Consider the following 16069-nt stretch of genomic DNA (forward strand, 5'->3'; position numbering starts at 1 on the left):
ATAACACTCAACCCTACTGTTTTCATTTTATTGTATGTATAAGCTCATTTTACATATATAAATATACAAATGGATTTTGATATCCTATATTGATTTAAATACTTAATGGAATCTTAGCCAATATTCTATAGAATTTAAGCCACTAGTACAGAGTTATCAGCTTAAATGAAGGTCATATTTTGTTAATGCAGATAATTTTGTTTTCGTACTGCCAGAATAAAAACAGCAAGAAACTTTCTATAAATTGAATATATTTTTACTACATCTAAAACAAGTGAATTCCATATTATTTTATTAGAGTTTTATAATGCTTAGCATTACAAAGAAAGATGAATCAGGTTGGGTATTAAATCAAGCTGCTACTTTTTTTACTTTTACCTTTTCAAGATTCTACAGAATGAGCAACTAGATGAAATATCTCCCTTGGGTAATGAGGAAGTTTCAGCTGTTAGCCAAGCATGGTTTACAACTAAAGAAGATAAGGATTCTCTGACTAACAAAGGTAAGATATACTGTGAATTTTAGTGTCTGTTGGAAAAAATGGAGGTCAGAAGAGCTCCTAGTCATCAGGATTCGGAGTTAGACCTTCATAATGGTGATTGAGTACTTAGAGTAATTGAGCTTTTCTAATTGAATTAAATTGGGCTCTGAATGAGACCATGAAATCGACATTTGTTTTTCAATAATTGATCATTATTTCTGTGATATGAAGTAGATTATAAACAGATGCACTTTGGTGGCTTTTAAAAGACAATACGATTATTGCTTATGGGAGTAGGAAGCCAAGCCTTTTCAAAGATCTAACTTTGGTCTCATAAGCAGCTTAGAGACTTAAAGTAACATGGTGTTTATAGTGCTGCTATGCTCATAAGGATTGCTAGGAAGCTGCTACAAGAAAGTGGGGGTTGTGTATATGCCACTCAGAAGTAAGGAAAGGAAGTAAAAGTAAGTACATTGTTTGCAGCTACTATACAGTAAATACTTATTAAGAATATATTACTCACTTAGTATCCAATTTATTACATTGCCCTTGTCCTAGAATCATTTGTACATTTTCTTTTGCCCATAAAATTTATTTTCATTGGAGAAGTTTTTCAGAAAGTTTTGAGCATGATTTGATTTTTATAATTTTTATGAGTCTTTTTAGCAGTCCCATACTGCTGAAAGGATAAGAGATGTAACTGAGAGGAAGTAATATTTTTTGAATCTTTTACTTATCATTGTCTTTATTTAGTAGAGTCAGATGTATTCTTCTTAAAAACCAGAGGTTACAAAAGCAACTTTACCTGGGGATCGTTCTGATTTCAGACGCTGGACAAAGTAAATTAGCTACATTTTATTCTGACATAATTTATTTAATCACAAAGCACATCAATAATATTTTATTTCTCTCAAGGAATAACATTTTCTATAACATTACTTATTTTCTTTTAAAGGACACAAATGGAAGCAGGGGATGTGGTCCAAAGAAGAAATTGATATTTTGATGAACAATATTGAACGCTATCTGAAGGTATCTTATGGCGTATTTTTTTATTTCGCTAATTTCTTCATTGCCAATTGCAAAAATGTCAAAACTTTTCATTAATTTTTGTAATGGATGATTGGCTCATATGTGGCTTAATAATCCTCAGATGTATGACTGTAGTATATTTTTAAACAAATCTTGAATTCTCAGTTTAAAGTAGCTTTATTGCTTTAGTTAACATCCTGAAGTTTAGACAAAATCTTATTAAGCCCTGTCGTTTTATAAATTCAAGTTTAAGTTTACATTGTCTAAAGCCTAAGATATGCATCTTCCTCTTTGAATGAATTTATGACATCACACTAGTCCTTCCCTTCAAATAAAAAGAAAAATTTAGTTCATTTTCATATTAAGGCTTACATGTTGTTAGCTCAGTCATCTGCTTCATTAAATGTCTGTTGTACACAGTATGTTTGAGGCCTGGAGATATGAGTTGCCTTAACACATAGTCTTTGCTTTTGAAAAGCCAACAATCCGTTTGGGAATGCTGAAAACAGGTGAAGAATGATGCAAGGCTTTGCACCATGTGATTGATCCATGTTGTGAATTCTGCATGAGATCAGAGAAGAAAGAATTTATTCTCGGGGTTAAGACAGTTATGGAAAATATTTGGAAGACCAAGGATTTGAGCTGAGTCTTAAAGGGGTATAACCTAGGCTAGAATAGGGCTGGAGGGATCAGCATGAGTAAATGCTGAGCACCAAGGAGTCAGAGATCAACCCAGAGCACGTTAAATTAACCCTTTTAACTTGAACTGAGATAATTAACCTCTGGAAACTGGGCTTGGAAGTCCGGGCCAAAGAATTAGACTCTGTCCTGTTGGAAATGAGAAAAACTGATAACTTAGGTGAGAGATCGGTGGAGTAGATCTGTGCTCTTCTCAAGGAAATCTTTCCAGAGACTTGCTGACCATCCTCGTAATGGAGTTAGAGTCAAATAGTGCATGTTAGAAATGTAGACCATTAGCGTTGTTTGGGAATGAGAGGTGTACAGTCTCTATTTAACCATTCCACATTGTTTGATACTTAGATTGTTTATAATTTTTCACTATTGTAAATACATTGCTGCCTAGAATGTCCACATTCTTAAGCTTAATTTAAGCTGCTCTCTTCCCAAACTAAGCTTTGTAAAGTATAAAGAATAAATAACTTTAATTCTTTATTAATGAATAAAGATCCTTCCCACCAAGCTAATTGTTATAAGAGAAACAGAAATACAGTGATCACTGAGAATGTATCCAGAAGTGTGTTGAAGTTGTCCACTGGTTACACACACTTTAGTTAAAACTGGAAAAATGCTACAGGTTTAGATAAAGCAGTAACGAGTGGTAAGAATACTGAACTTTGGGAATGAAGAAGCTGGTTTCTTGTCTGTGGGATTGGAGTAGATGATTTCCAAGGGCCCTGCCAACTTTATGATTAAAGGGCTGGAACGTGACTAAAATTGGAGATATTTTAGATGACTGTTTCGGTTGACCAGATGAGAGTAATAAGAACTTTTCACTACGGTGGTAGAAATAGAATTGGCAAGGAAAGGGCAGATAAGCAACTAGTCTCTAAGGAAGCGTGATGACTTGATTTGGGAAAGAAGGAAAATGAGGAGTTGGAATCACTTAAGAGTTTTTACTTTGGATGATTGGGAGAATGATGGTAGGATTGGCAGAAAAAGTAAATGTCCGAAAAGATATACTGATCCTGGAAAAAGATAATTTGTTTGATTTTGATTTTTGACCGTGGTTTTTATTATGTGGTGCTCTTCAAGAACATTGTGGAGCGATTTTTAAACAAATTAATTAGATGTCATATCCCATATTTTGGGTAAAAAGATAAATGAAAGTAACTGCCACAAGCACAAAAAAAAAAGCAGAATTTTCTTATCTCACTATATGGTCATCCTACAACATAGTGCCTTGCATATAGGAGCTTGTCAATATTTAGGTTTAATTATTTGTGGAATTGAAACTGCATAATTTTAGAAAAGAGTCTAAAATTTAGAAACTGTTTACTGTGAAGTTTCATCCATTCAAATGCCTATCAGTGTAATTTTACCTTTTTTTGAAATTTATATAAATAAGTTCATTCTCTGGGTATTCTGTAACTGGCTTCTTTTGTTCAATATTATGTTTTGAGATCCATCCCCTGTTGGTATGTTTAACTGTATTTCATTGTGCAAATATATATACTGTAAGTTACCCATTCTACAGTTAATGGTCATTTGGGTTCTGTTTAGATTTTTGCTATTAATTTGTACAAATCTGGTGTGAGTGTGAATGTGAGTGTGAATGGTATTTTATTATGGCTTTAATTTGTATTTCTCTGATTACATATTTTTATATGCTTATTAGCCATTTGTTTTCTCTTTGAAATTCCTGTTGGTGTATCTTCTCATCAATTTTTCTATGGGATTTTCTTTTTCATTTTTCTAGATGTTCTTAAGGTATGTTGGAGACTAGTGGTTTTCTGGTTATTTGTGTTATAGATACCTTGTCCCAATTTAGTGGCCTGTCATTTCCTTCTTTCTAGGTGTCTTTTGATGAAGAGAGATTCTTAATTTCAATATAAAAATTAATCATCTTTTTACTTTTATGTTTCGCATGCTTATTTAAGAAATCCTGCTCTGCCTTAAGGGCATAAAGATATTGTCATATATTGTCCTATAAAAGTTTTACAGTTTTGCCTTTCACACTGATTTTTTTCCTATGGTTGTGAGATAGGGTTTCAATGTTGTTGGGGTTTTTTAGTTTTGTTTTGTGTGGATGACAGTCATCCCAGCAGCATTATGAAATGTCAATCTTTTTCCGGTCTACAATGTCCATTCTGTCCTAAATCAAGCTTCCACAAATTTGTTTCTAGGTTTTCTAATTTGTTCCTAGGTTCTGTTTGTTGATACCTGCATCGGTACAGCACTGCCTTCAGAAGTCCCAATATCTGATGGGGCAAGTCTCTTCATGAATGTCTTGGCTCTTCTTGGCCCTTTCTTCTTTCATTATAAATTTAGAATCAGTTTGCAGAGAATGGAAAAAACTTGAAATTTTTATTGGGACTGCATTGAAACTGTACATCAATTTGAGAGGAATTAACATGTTTACAATATTCCATCTTACTATTGAAGAACATTTTATAGCTCTCCATTTTAGTTAGTTCCTCTTTAATGTCTTTTTTAGTTTTATGTTTTCCTCCATAAAGGACTGCATAACTTTCCGAAGATTTAGTCATAATGCTTTTAATTTTGACGCTATTGTAAATGAGAACTTTTAAAGATTTTTATGAGCTTTGTATAGAAATGCCAGTGACTTTATATATTGATTTTGTAACCAGCAGCCTTGCTAAATAAATACTCTTGTAAATCAGATAGTTGGTTCATAAATTTCTGGGTTGCTACATATATAACATCTGTAAATGATTTTTCTAATCTTTATACTTTTTATATATTTTTCTTTTATCAGCTTATCAGCAAATCCTAACTCGCTAGGAGTGTTATATATGAATGTTGAATTTTATGAATGCTCTTTCCACACCTACTGAGATTTTACGGTTTTTTCCCAAAAATCTACTCATACAATTAATTACAGTAATAATTTTTCTGAAATTAACACAAACTTGTATTCCTGGAATAAGCTCACTCTTTGCATTGATTATTAACCTTTTTATACATTGCTGGGTTCAGTGTTCTAAAATAGTTTAAGGATTTGGGGGATCTATGTTAATGAATGAGCTTGGCCTAAAAATTCTTTTCTGAAACAGTTCTTGTCTGATTTTGCTATTGAGGTTATGCTAGCCTAATAAAATGAATGAGGAAGTGTCCCCCCTTTTTTCTTTCCTCTAGAATAGTTTAAAATCAGAATTATGTTTCTCTTGATTGTTTGGTAGGATTTACCTATAAAGTCATCTGGTCCTGGTGTTTTCATTGTGGGAAAATTATTAATAACTGATTAAATTTTCTTGATGGTCTGTGCTTATTAGATTTTCTATCTCTTCCTGAGTCAGTTTTGGTAAGTTGACTTTTTCTAGGAATTTATTCATTTTATCTAAGTTTTGAAATTTATTGCCATAAAATTTTCATAATGTTCAACTGTCTAATCTCTGTAGCATTTCTACTTAGGCCTCATTTTTCATTTCCAATATTCCTTTTTTTGGTTTGTTTTTCATTTTGCCATAAGTTTATCTTTTCATATTTTATTAGTCTTAATGGATCTTTTCAAAGAACCAATTTTTAGCATTCCTTATCCTTTCTGTTCTTTCTTGATTCCTGATTCCATTAACTTTGTTCTTATGATTTTCTTCTACTTTCTTTAGATTTTAATTTTTTATAATTTTAAAAGGGGTTGACAGAACTTTATCGAATTTAATACCATTTATTTTTGGAACATTTAAGTATCACTTTATTATCTCTTATAAATTTTAAAGTTTATAATTGACTTATTAATGAATTAGCAATACATTATTTTTCTAAATGCCATTGGTGATCTATAACATAAAAAAAAACTTTTAAAAAGCATAGTATATCCATATGCATTTTATCAGAAATCCCTAAATCAAAGAAATGTAACCCATTTAGGCACGCGGAATAAAAGATGCTACAGAAATCATCTTTGAGATGTCAAAAGACGAAAGAAAAGATTTCTACAGGACTATAGCATGGGGTCTGAACCGGCCTTTGTTTGCAGTTTATAGAAGAGTGCTTCGCATGTATGATGACAGAAACCATGTGGGAAAGTATGAAAACTTGTAATGCTGCATGTTTTCATGTAATTAGGGGAAATATTTAAGGAACTATCCTTTTTTTAAATAGAGTTATAATCAAAGCCTTAATTAGAGACAGCTATGAATTACTGTTAATATTTTTTTCTCCAGGTCCATGTTGTGAATATGGTGAAACCTCATTATAATAAGGCCTCTTTTAGAAATTAGAATCTAAATCACCTTATATAGGTTAGATTTAAGACCTAGCTGACTTAATACATCAAAGTCTGCTTTGTAATAAAGTAACATTATAAAAAGTGTAATAGTGGTTAAAGATTTAGGAAGTGTGGGAAGATCTCTACATAACATTTTTCTTACTCGTTTTTATAGTATAGCATTTCCTAGGTCAGTGACTTTTTTTTTTTTTTTTTTTAATAAAACCAGAGTGGAAAACAACTAAATTTCTGGATACAATGCATGGATTTCTGTTATAGGTAACATTTATGGGAAGGCATCATATTTTCAGTGCAATGATTATATGGTAGTATAATCATTTTCAGTGCAATGATTATATGGACATATTTTTAATTTCTCTTTGGGAATTTTAGGTGGTAATAGTATGGCTTACTAGATACTGCTTTTTCTTAAAAAAAACATTGCATTGGCTGTATTGAAAACATGCCCAGTAAAAAAAAAGGCTTTATATTGAGGCAAGAGTGTGTCAGATGTCCATGCATAGGTAGACGAAGAGAATTTTAAGTTTTTCAGTGCCTTGTCAGAATTTACCATAGATTTTCTTTTTTTTAGCTCTAGTTTACAATGTCATTTACAAGTCTTTCGGAATAGCTGTATTAGAGTGCCTGAACCTAACTTTGAAATAAAGATTAGGCAACATAGGAGCAAATACATTTTAAATGTTGAATTTTCCTAGAGAAAATTGTACAGTTCTTGCTTTTATTATAGCTAAAAATATTTGTTTTAAGAAGAAAATAGAAGCATTAATTTTAATTTTTATTCATCTACTCTAAAATTAGTTACTTTAAAAATATTATCAGTATGCTAAGTGACTTAACATTTGGCTCTCTAAGTGAAAATCTGATTTTTAAGGTTTTTAGCATTCTCTGTTTTAATTGATCTTTTTTTAAATTTCTTTAAATTTCTAGATATACACCTGAAGAAATTGAAAAGCTCAAGGAGTAAGTTTAAAAATTTTTTTTTCATTAATTCTGATAGTTGGGTTTTAATTTTTTTAATGTCTTATGTTTTTAAAAGTTTTACTTTGAAAATGTCAAGACATTTTTGGTAGACTGCTAATATTTAATCCTGCTGCTAAGAATGATTGACCATAAATAGAACTTATCAGATCCATACCTGCACAGAGTAACCATGCCAATAAATTTAGTCTCCTCCTGTTGTCAGTTACCAAATGAAATGCATCCTTCGACCATTAATAGGGGCTACAGAAGAGATTAGATGGCCATTCTTGGTGGCCTGAAGACTAAATTTGGGGAACTTATATACCAGGATCAAAACCAGAGTTGTACTACATGGCTTAGTTTAGAATGGTGACTTGGCAATGTTTCACTTAATGTCTGGGCTGACTCTACCTTATAATGGCTATTTCACAGGAAACAATGTTGCTTCATGAGTTAGGGCCATTAAGTATGGATTAATGGATCGTATGGATCATGAAAAAAATTGAAGGTTGATCCTGTTTATGATGATAAGGATCTGTGAAACTTTTTAGATGCCTGAGCAGAGCTTGTTAAGAATACTCAAAAGGGAAAAATCTGGGGATTGCCTGGGAGATTGTGTCAATAACCTGAGGGGAAATTTGGTCTTTTTTGAACACATATCCAAGTTACTTATTTCTTCTCTGACCCAGGAAAAAGGCAATTGCTGCCTGTTTTTTTTTCACCCACAGACAACTGTGGACCCCAAAAAAAGGCCACACTTTCAAACTTTGGCTCTCAAAGTATTGCTGCCCACAACTTCCAAACCAGTCAAATGGGAAGAAGAAGAATGAAGAATAAATGATGAAATTAAAAGGGAGGAAACAGTTGAACCCAATGCTGATTGGCAGACTCTTGTTTTAGGCTCCGGATAAAGCATGGCAATGACTGGGCAACAATAGGGGCGGCGCTAGGAAGAAGTGCATCTTCCGTCAAAGATCGGTGCCGACTGATGAAGGATACTTGCAACACAGGTACTGGGTGCTGCTACTGGTGGTTTTGTCACCAGCTGAGCTTCCTGCCCTTCAGATACTGCTTTCTCTTGTATTCTGGAAAGAAAATTGTCATTTGCTTTAGTTCAAATTTTATTTTCCACTCTTCCTTTTTCTTCAAGCTTAATAGACCCAACTAATCCTTTATTTTTGTGCTTCTGTGTAAGGTAACATTGTTCACAGGGACACAGCGTCTCCTTAGTTTCAAAGGTTTTAGGTCTAGCATGTTGCCATTTTGCAGCAATTCAAAACTGCTCCAGTTGGGGAAGTATTTCTTTTTAAGGCTTATATACAGGTATTTTTAAGGTGTATATACAGGAAATAATTTTAGTTTAAGTCCATCTACCTGTTACGCTATGTTAACAATAGCTTATCAAAGTTTTATGAAAAACTTTAGTTCCAGGTAGGTCCCAACTTAGGAAGAAGCTGTGTTCTAAAGGTTTGTATGTATTGTGTTTGCTTATTTTCAAACTCGAAGTATGTTTTTCCATAGAAAAAACTTGTGATTGGTGTTTCAGTCCCCAGGCCACACCACAAATGCCTAACTCTTAACGTATACAAATGCACTAATGATACTGTTAAACCTAACCTTTGTGACCAACAACAGTATTTAGGCTCTGCCACTAACTCTCACTTAACCTCTCTGAGCCTCACTTTCCTCTGTAAAATGAAGAGGTTAGAATAGGTGATCTCATAGTTCCCTCTTAGCTCTAATGTTCTCTGAAGGATCCAGAATCGATGCTCAGTCTTTCAATAAAAACATAGTTCTCAAGTTAAGCTTGAGCTTCCAGGGAATATATTTTCTATCCTCACCCCGTACCCTGCTAAAGTGGAATCAGGAATGTTTCCTGCTTAACCACTCCACCAGCAGTATTAACTGCAAGGCAGTGATAATGTAAATTCTGCCAACTCTGTCCTTCTGTGGTGAATGACAGCTTAATGAATGAAGCAGGAATGGGAGCTTTAGATTTAGGATGGGACCCCAGATGTGAGTGTAGAACCCCTTTTGTTAGCATAATTTGGAAAAACACTGTGCCGTTCCCTGATTGCCAGCCTGAGGGGTTGATCTTCCTACTTCCTTTCCTTGCTGCTCTGTGTTGTTTCTGACCAGGAGTGTTCTCTCTTTTGTACCACACCATGGGACAGCACAGTCTGAGTTTTTTCTTCCTTTCTTATGATGCTAAAATAGGAGAGCACGACTTTGTGTTGAATCCGTGGTATCCAGAGCTGTGCCTAGCACATAATAGACCTTCAATAAATATTGTTGAATGAATGAATCCCTGAAGCAGGCACATAGCCTTTTTGAAATTTCCTACAAGTTTTTAGCTACTAGTAATAAAATGGAAACAGAAGTGGAAGACGTAAAGAAGTTCACTTTTTTTCCTTTCTGTTTTTCTGCTCAAGCTCAAGAAAAGACCAAGAGGAACATTTGATGTTATTAGTGGGTTTATGGGTTCAGAAAAACCTGAAATAAAAATATATGTGAAGGGAGCCGGCCCAGTGGCATGGTGGTTGGGTTCACGCACTCCCCTTCGGTGGCCTAGGGTTCGCAGGTTTGAATCCCGGGCACAGACCAATGCACCACTTGTCATGCCCTGCTGGGCGGCATCCCACATACAAAATAGAGGAGGAAGATGGGCCCACATGTTAGCTCAGAGCCAGTCTTCCTCAGCAAAAAGAGGAAGATTGGCAGGCTGGTCCCCTGGCTTAGCGGTTAAGTGCGTGCACTCTGTTACTGGCGGCCCAGGTTCGGATCCCGGGCACGCACCGACGCACCACTTCTCCGGCCATGCTGAGGCTGCGTCCCACATACAGCAACTAGAAGGATGTGCAACTATGACATACAGCTATCTACTGGGGCTTTGGGGGGCGGGGGGAGGAGGATTGGCAATAGATGTTAGCTCAGAGCCAGTCTTCCTCAGCAAAAAGAGGAGGATTAGCACGGATGTTAGCTCAGGGCTGATCTTCCACAAAAAAATTAAAAAAATAAAAAGAGTAAGATTGGAACAGATGTTAGCTCAGGGCCAATCGTCCTCACCAGAAAAAAAAAAAAGAAAAAATATGTGTGAATACCAATCTCAGACTTACATTTCATCACAGTAGCTTGGAGTTAGGGTAGTGGGGAAAGGAGATGGTATACATCTAGTTTTTGTGTTTACTAAAATGGGTGGGAGGCCATAGGTATTATTCCACTTGTCCCTCATCATTTTTTCCTGTAAATAATGGTCTCTATTGAGCTTACTGCAATTCTGCAGAGAGGGAATCTGAGGTGGGACTAAGAAAAAAGTCTGAATTTCTGTGTCCATCAAGCCATCGATGAAGCTCTTCCCACTTAGGACTTAGTGTAACATGACAGTACATAATTCTTTCTAGTTATGTTTTGGGTAGTTTTTCTTTCTTAAAGAGTCAGTCAGTGCCTTTTATTAGGATTCTATATTTTCTTTTGTACTAAGAACTTTACTGGGCTAGTAAAATGCAGCTGTCTTATGGGTACATGCAATCTCCCACCTAAGGGTTGTTCAGAAATACTTTTTTTTTTTTTTTTTTTTTTTTTTAAAGATTTTATTTATTTTATTTTTTCCCCCCAAAGCCCCAGTGGGCAGCTGTACGTCGTAGCTGCACATCCTTCTAGTTGCTGTATGTGGGACTCGGCCTCAGGATGAACGGAGAAGTGGTGCCTCGATGCGCACCCGGGATCCGAACCCGGGCCACCAGCATCGCAGCGCGCGCGCTTAACCACCAAGCCACAGGGCCGGCCCTGTTCAGAAATACTTTTAATTCTATTGCGTACTTCCTCTCAGTCCTTGGAAATACAGGGCTGAATCTGATTTGCAAAAAATGGAGAAGGTGGCAGTAGTAGTCTGGATAATTTTCTTCTTTCAGGGAAATGGACCGAAGAAGAAGAAAAGAGACTTGCAGAGGTGGTTCATGAATTGACCAGCACTGAGCCAGGTGACATAGTCACACAGGGTGTGTCTTGGGCAGCTGTGGCAGAACGAGTGGGTACCCGCTCAGAAAAGCAGTGTCGTTCTAAATGGCTCAACTACCTGAACTGGAAACAGAGTGGAGGTACTGAGTGGACCAAGGAAGATGAAATCAATCTCATCCTCAGGTTTGTGTCCTAAATCTTTTAATGACTAAAGCTGCTTAATGGCTGTGGATGTCTTTATTGATTTTCCTTTTTTGGTTTCCCTAGATGCCTAATGTCTGAAAAGCATCCTTTCCATAGAGACACTCTTTAAGATCCTGAGTATTTCATATTGAGCTCTTTTTTTGTTTTGTGTTTGTTCCTTTTTAGTGGATTTAGTGCTCGTGCAAAGTGCCAGATTGAAGGCGTGGAGACTGAAGTCCTCTCTATATCCACAGAACAGGTATGGCACAGACAGTGGCAGTGCAGCTTTCCACTGTCCCACCAATGTGCCTCAGTCCTAGCCTAGGAGGACCGTGGTGAGGGGAAGAGGGCTATTCAGTCTCCATGCCCTTCAATCTTTTGCTACTAAGATTGCCAAGAAGAGGGTCCAGTCTACAGTTACCCCACACCTTCACACTGGACCAAATCAGACACTTCCATTTTATACATATCCAAAAATAGCTTTAAGATCATAATCCCAAGCTTATTTTTTAAATTAGTTGGTTTAACCATTAAGACTCAGTGACTCAAATGGGCAAAAATACCGGCAAGAAAACACTTGAGACACTGAAGTAATAGAAGCTGTCATTGTGGCTGCTCCCTACGGAAAATCAAAATCATCCTGACAGTGAAAGCTAGAAAATGAATAGACTATTAAAACTCCAAATTTAGTCATACTATTTTGTTGGTTGTGTTTTTGGTTGCTGCTGGAGTATTGTTTTTGTCTTTTTATTTTGATTTGGGTTTTTTTTTTTTAATAGTTTATTTTTTCAACTAGTCATCTTTATGAATAGCTTATTTCTAAACATTTTTGTTTATTTTAAAAATAGAGGGGCCAGCCCGGTGGTGTAATGGTTAAGTTTATGTGCTCTGCTTCGGCGGCCCGGGGTTCGCAGGTTCATATGCCAGGCATGGACCTACATACCATTCATCAAGCCTTGCTGTGGCAGCGTCCCATATACAAAGTGGAGGAAGATTGGCACAGATGTTATCAGGGACCATCTTCCTAACCAAAAAAATAAAAATAGAAAAGCTCAGATCCAGGCAATAACACACTATAAAATAAAACATTGCAGAATACTATACAACTAAACCTGTTCTTATCCTATTCTAACCTAGAGCTACTCCCTTCCCTTCACAGTGCTTCATGTGGTTCTCACCATTTATGGTTCAGCCCATTGGTTGTACCATTAACAAAAGGCTATGCTGGTGATATTTCATAGCTCTTAGCTCTGGAAGCAGGTCTGCACTCCTGGAATCCTTTCCCATGCAACTTAACAATAGCATCTCAGTGACATAACCTGCCATTCCCTTTATTGCCAGTGCCATCACGTGTAGTCAGGAGGGTTCTTAGGGAGAAATAAATTAATATTTAACAGATGCTTATTTTGTAACCTGTAGGATAGCAGAGCTTGACGTAGCTGATGAAAACGACATAAACTGGGATCTGTTAGCAGAGGGATGGAGCAGTGTCCGTTCACCACAGTGGCTTCGAAGTAAATGGTGGACCATCAAAAGGCAAATTGCAAACCATAAGGATGTTTCATTCCCTGGTAATGTATTGTTTGCTTCTTAAGTCCTTCCCTTTTCTTACCATATTTACTCCTTAGGAGTTAGAGGTTAGAATCTCTTTACCTCAGCTAAAGAGATATGAATGACAGTAGCTATTCACTTAAACCTCTGCCCTATTTCTTTGGGTAACTTGTCTTTTCTTCCCTTGAGAAGAGTGGATGTGATTTGTAATTCTCAAAGCACCTAAGATGACAGTATACACATTTGCACACGTTGTTATCTCACATAAACTATGAAGAGGAAATAAATTTTATATATATACTTGCATTGTGTGCAAACGTATTTCTGAAAACTTAAGTTTAAATCAACTTTTGAGTTGAATAATTTCAAAATCTTAACTGGGTTTGTTATTTAGAGAAATTCTGTAGTAATTTATTTTTAGAACAAAGGCTCTGTAAATTTCTAATTTCATTTGTTATGTAAATCTCGATTTTAAGTTGGGTTTGCTTAAAAGTGAGGCATAGCATACTTTTCACTTCATTGCCTGCTTTGCGTTTAGGCACTAAAACTAAGTTGGACAGTCTGTTTAATTTAGGTAATCAAATTCATTCCCCTTAGTATAGTGCTCCAACTTCCATTTTTCCAAAGGAAAATTAAATGCTGAGAAACTTTGGCTTGATGAAAGTATGATTTTTTTAAAAATTAAATACCCAGTTATAAATTTATAAATCTGATTTTAAAACCAGAAGAGTGAATGAAGACTAATGTAACATGAATCCAGCCAGACTGCAGCATCACCTAAGAGGACTGATGTAGTTATCATGACTGACGGAGGAGGGCAAGTCTGGAGTTGGCTTTCATGTACAAGAACTCAGGGTGGTTGCATCTTACTGTTTGAAAAGATCAGTTGCTTCTCTGGAGTTGTGAGTTCGACTCCCAGCCAACTGATTATGCTCTTGCAGTGGCTAAAACAGTCAAGTGCCCTTGAGTCCTTGGTGGGGAAGTACACTCTTCATTTAAAAATGAAAATAAGCTACTTAGCATTACTAATATTCTTCCTAAGAATATTAAGAATTTTATCAAGAAGTCCTAGGACATAGAAAATGTCTTATTTCCATGTTCCTCACAATGGCTATTTTTAAAATGCATCTTAAATGGCAAAAACAGTATTATGTTATGAATTTTTAAAATCTGTTGTGATGGATAATGTTTCCAAAAATTTCCAGACAGGTTGTAGTTTTAAAATACTTTTATTGTTATTTTGGTAAGATCTCACATCCAGTATACAATTATTTCTTCCAAATACTTTCCCTCCTTACCACCCCCTCCACCTCCCTTGCTGCTTAGATGGTGGTCTGTCGGAGAGAATCAATGTTCTTTTTGTCTACCCATCTCCCTTCAGTCTTAATAAAAGGTCTTAAACAGTTACATGAGAATCAAAAAAACAACCCAACGCTTTTGGACAATAAATCAGGATCTGGAGTTCCAAACAGTAATTCCAATTCCAGTGTACAGCACGTTCAGATCAGAGTCGCCCGCTTGGAAGACAATACAGCCATTTCTCCAAGCCCCATGACAGCCTTGCAGATTCCGGTCCAGATCACCCATGTCTGTAAGTGTTTGAACCTCAAGACTCCTTGCTATTTGACTTACATGATTTGGTTAATGGCTCTGACATCTTTCAGTCTTCTAGAATGTTGATAGAAATTTATCCAAGTCACAGAATTAAAGGAGATCTAAGGCATTTTATGTTTATTAGCTTAATATTTGCACAAAGGATGAATGTGTGACAGGAAGGACTGATAACCAACTGCCTAGCCATTATAAACCATTTTAAATCGTCTTATTTCCTAGATGTTATAAGGAATTAATAATGAATAGAAAACTACCTAAAATATAGTCATTTGAGCAAGGAAATAGAGTTCATAGGTGGCATATTATTTGTAGTAATTCACAAGAAGAGACACAAATTGGGAATGGATTTGAGGTGATATGTAGAAGAAATGGGTTTTGGTGAGGTTGAAAAAGATTTTCTTCAGAGAGTAAAGAGCCAGTTTCCTATGGGAACTGTTTTGTTGACTTCTCTCTTTTCCTTAGCCTCTGACATTTTTTGTGCTAAATGAGATATGAGGAGCCAGCAATTGTTATAGGGAGGGAAAATTTATTTCCTAAGGTCTAAGCCAAGTTGATCTTTCTACCCTTCTTTCTATTATAGAGTGACAGAAAAGGAATGAGAATCAAATTCTCAGAACCATATTATCCTTCACTTACTTTTACCTCCCTTTTTTTCCCCCTACATAATGCTATTTGCCTATGGAAAGGTTATTGCCCAGAGTATACCAATCACTGTGTATTATTCCCAACCAGGAGATTATTGGCATTTTGCATGGGACACTTCTGTGTTAGCTGGGCTTTGCAGGATGTTCAGTGTCCCTTGACCTCATCCACAAAATGCCAGTAGTGCTTTCCAGTTATTATGACAAATAGAAACACCCTACACATATTCAAATGTACCCTGTGATCCTCTGTTTGAGAATCACTGGGTGTTATTAACACTATGTATCTGTATATACAGTGACTGTCAAGGTTTCTTCAGAGACATTTAAACCAATCATGCCTGTCTTATTCTTAAAAGTTCTAGTTTAAATTTGGTTATTTGCTTTAGCTTTCTACCAGTGTAATAAAGCATGAAGAATTTCTTTTCTTTGTCCCTACTTGTTTTGTATGGTAGTCTTGAGAATTGCAAAGCAACTAAAATTACTAGTCCACCATAAATATGAGAACTGCTATTGGCTATAAATCGATTGTGCATGGAGATTGTTACAATTTTCCTTGGCCATTGGATTGACGATACTTATTGGGAAAACAGCAAATATTAAATAGTACTTTAATATTCACTCACAGCATGGCTTTTTAAAAGTACTTAGAATAATTTTATTTCTTCCAGCAAGAAATGTGAGTATAGTAAGAGTTTTACAACACACCCATTATTCTTG

The 16069-nt window shown here is 35.7% G+C and overlaps 1 protein-coding gene across 3 annotated transcripts in view; it reads left to right on the forward strand.

Moving 5' to 3' along the window:
• The window catches only part of DMTF1 (cyclin D binding myb like transcription factor 1), a 45901-nt gene that overhangs the window by 22716 nt on the left and 7116 nt on the right, over nucleotides 1-16069 (forward strand). For all 3 annotated transcript variants that reach the window (XM_004431301.3, XM_014788145.2, XM_087446233.1), the window contains 8 exons: nucleotides 388-502; nucleotides 1437-1513; nucleotides 6083-6240; nucleotides 7371-7403; nucleotides 8304-8413; nucleotides 11315-11543; nucleotides 12963-13114; nucleotides 14476-14685. In XM_004431301.3, coding sequence (XP_004431358.2) covers nucleotides 388-502; nucleotides 1437-1513; nucleotides 6083-6240; nucleotides 7371-7403; nucleotides 8304-8413; nucleotides 11315-11543; nucleotides 12963-13114; nucleotides 14476-14685 — 1084 coding nt within the window. The remainder of the gene's footprint in view (nucleotides 1-387; nucleotides 503-1436; nucleotides 1514-6082; nucleotides 6241-7370; nucleotides 7404-8303; nucleotides 8414-11314; nucleotides 11544-12962; nucleotides 13115-14475; nucleotides 14686-16069) is intronic.

Source organism: Ceratotherium simum, chromosome 1 (genome assembly GCF_057802395.1).
Source record: "Ceratotherium simum simum isolate JZ-2026a chromosome 1, ASM5780239v1, whole genome shotgun sequence".
In the NCBI taxonomy this organism is placed as follows: Eukaryota; Metazoa; Chordata; class Mammalia; order Perissodactyla; family Rhinocerotidae; genus Ceratotherium; species Ceratotherium simum.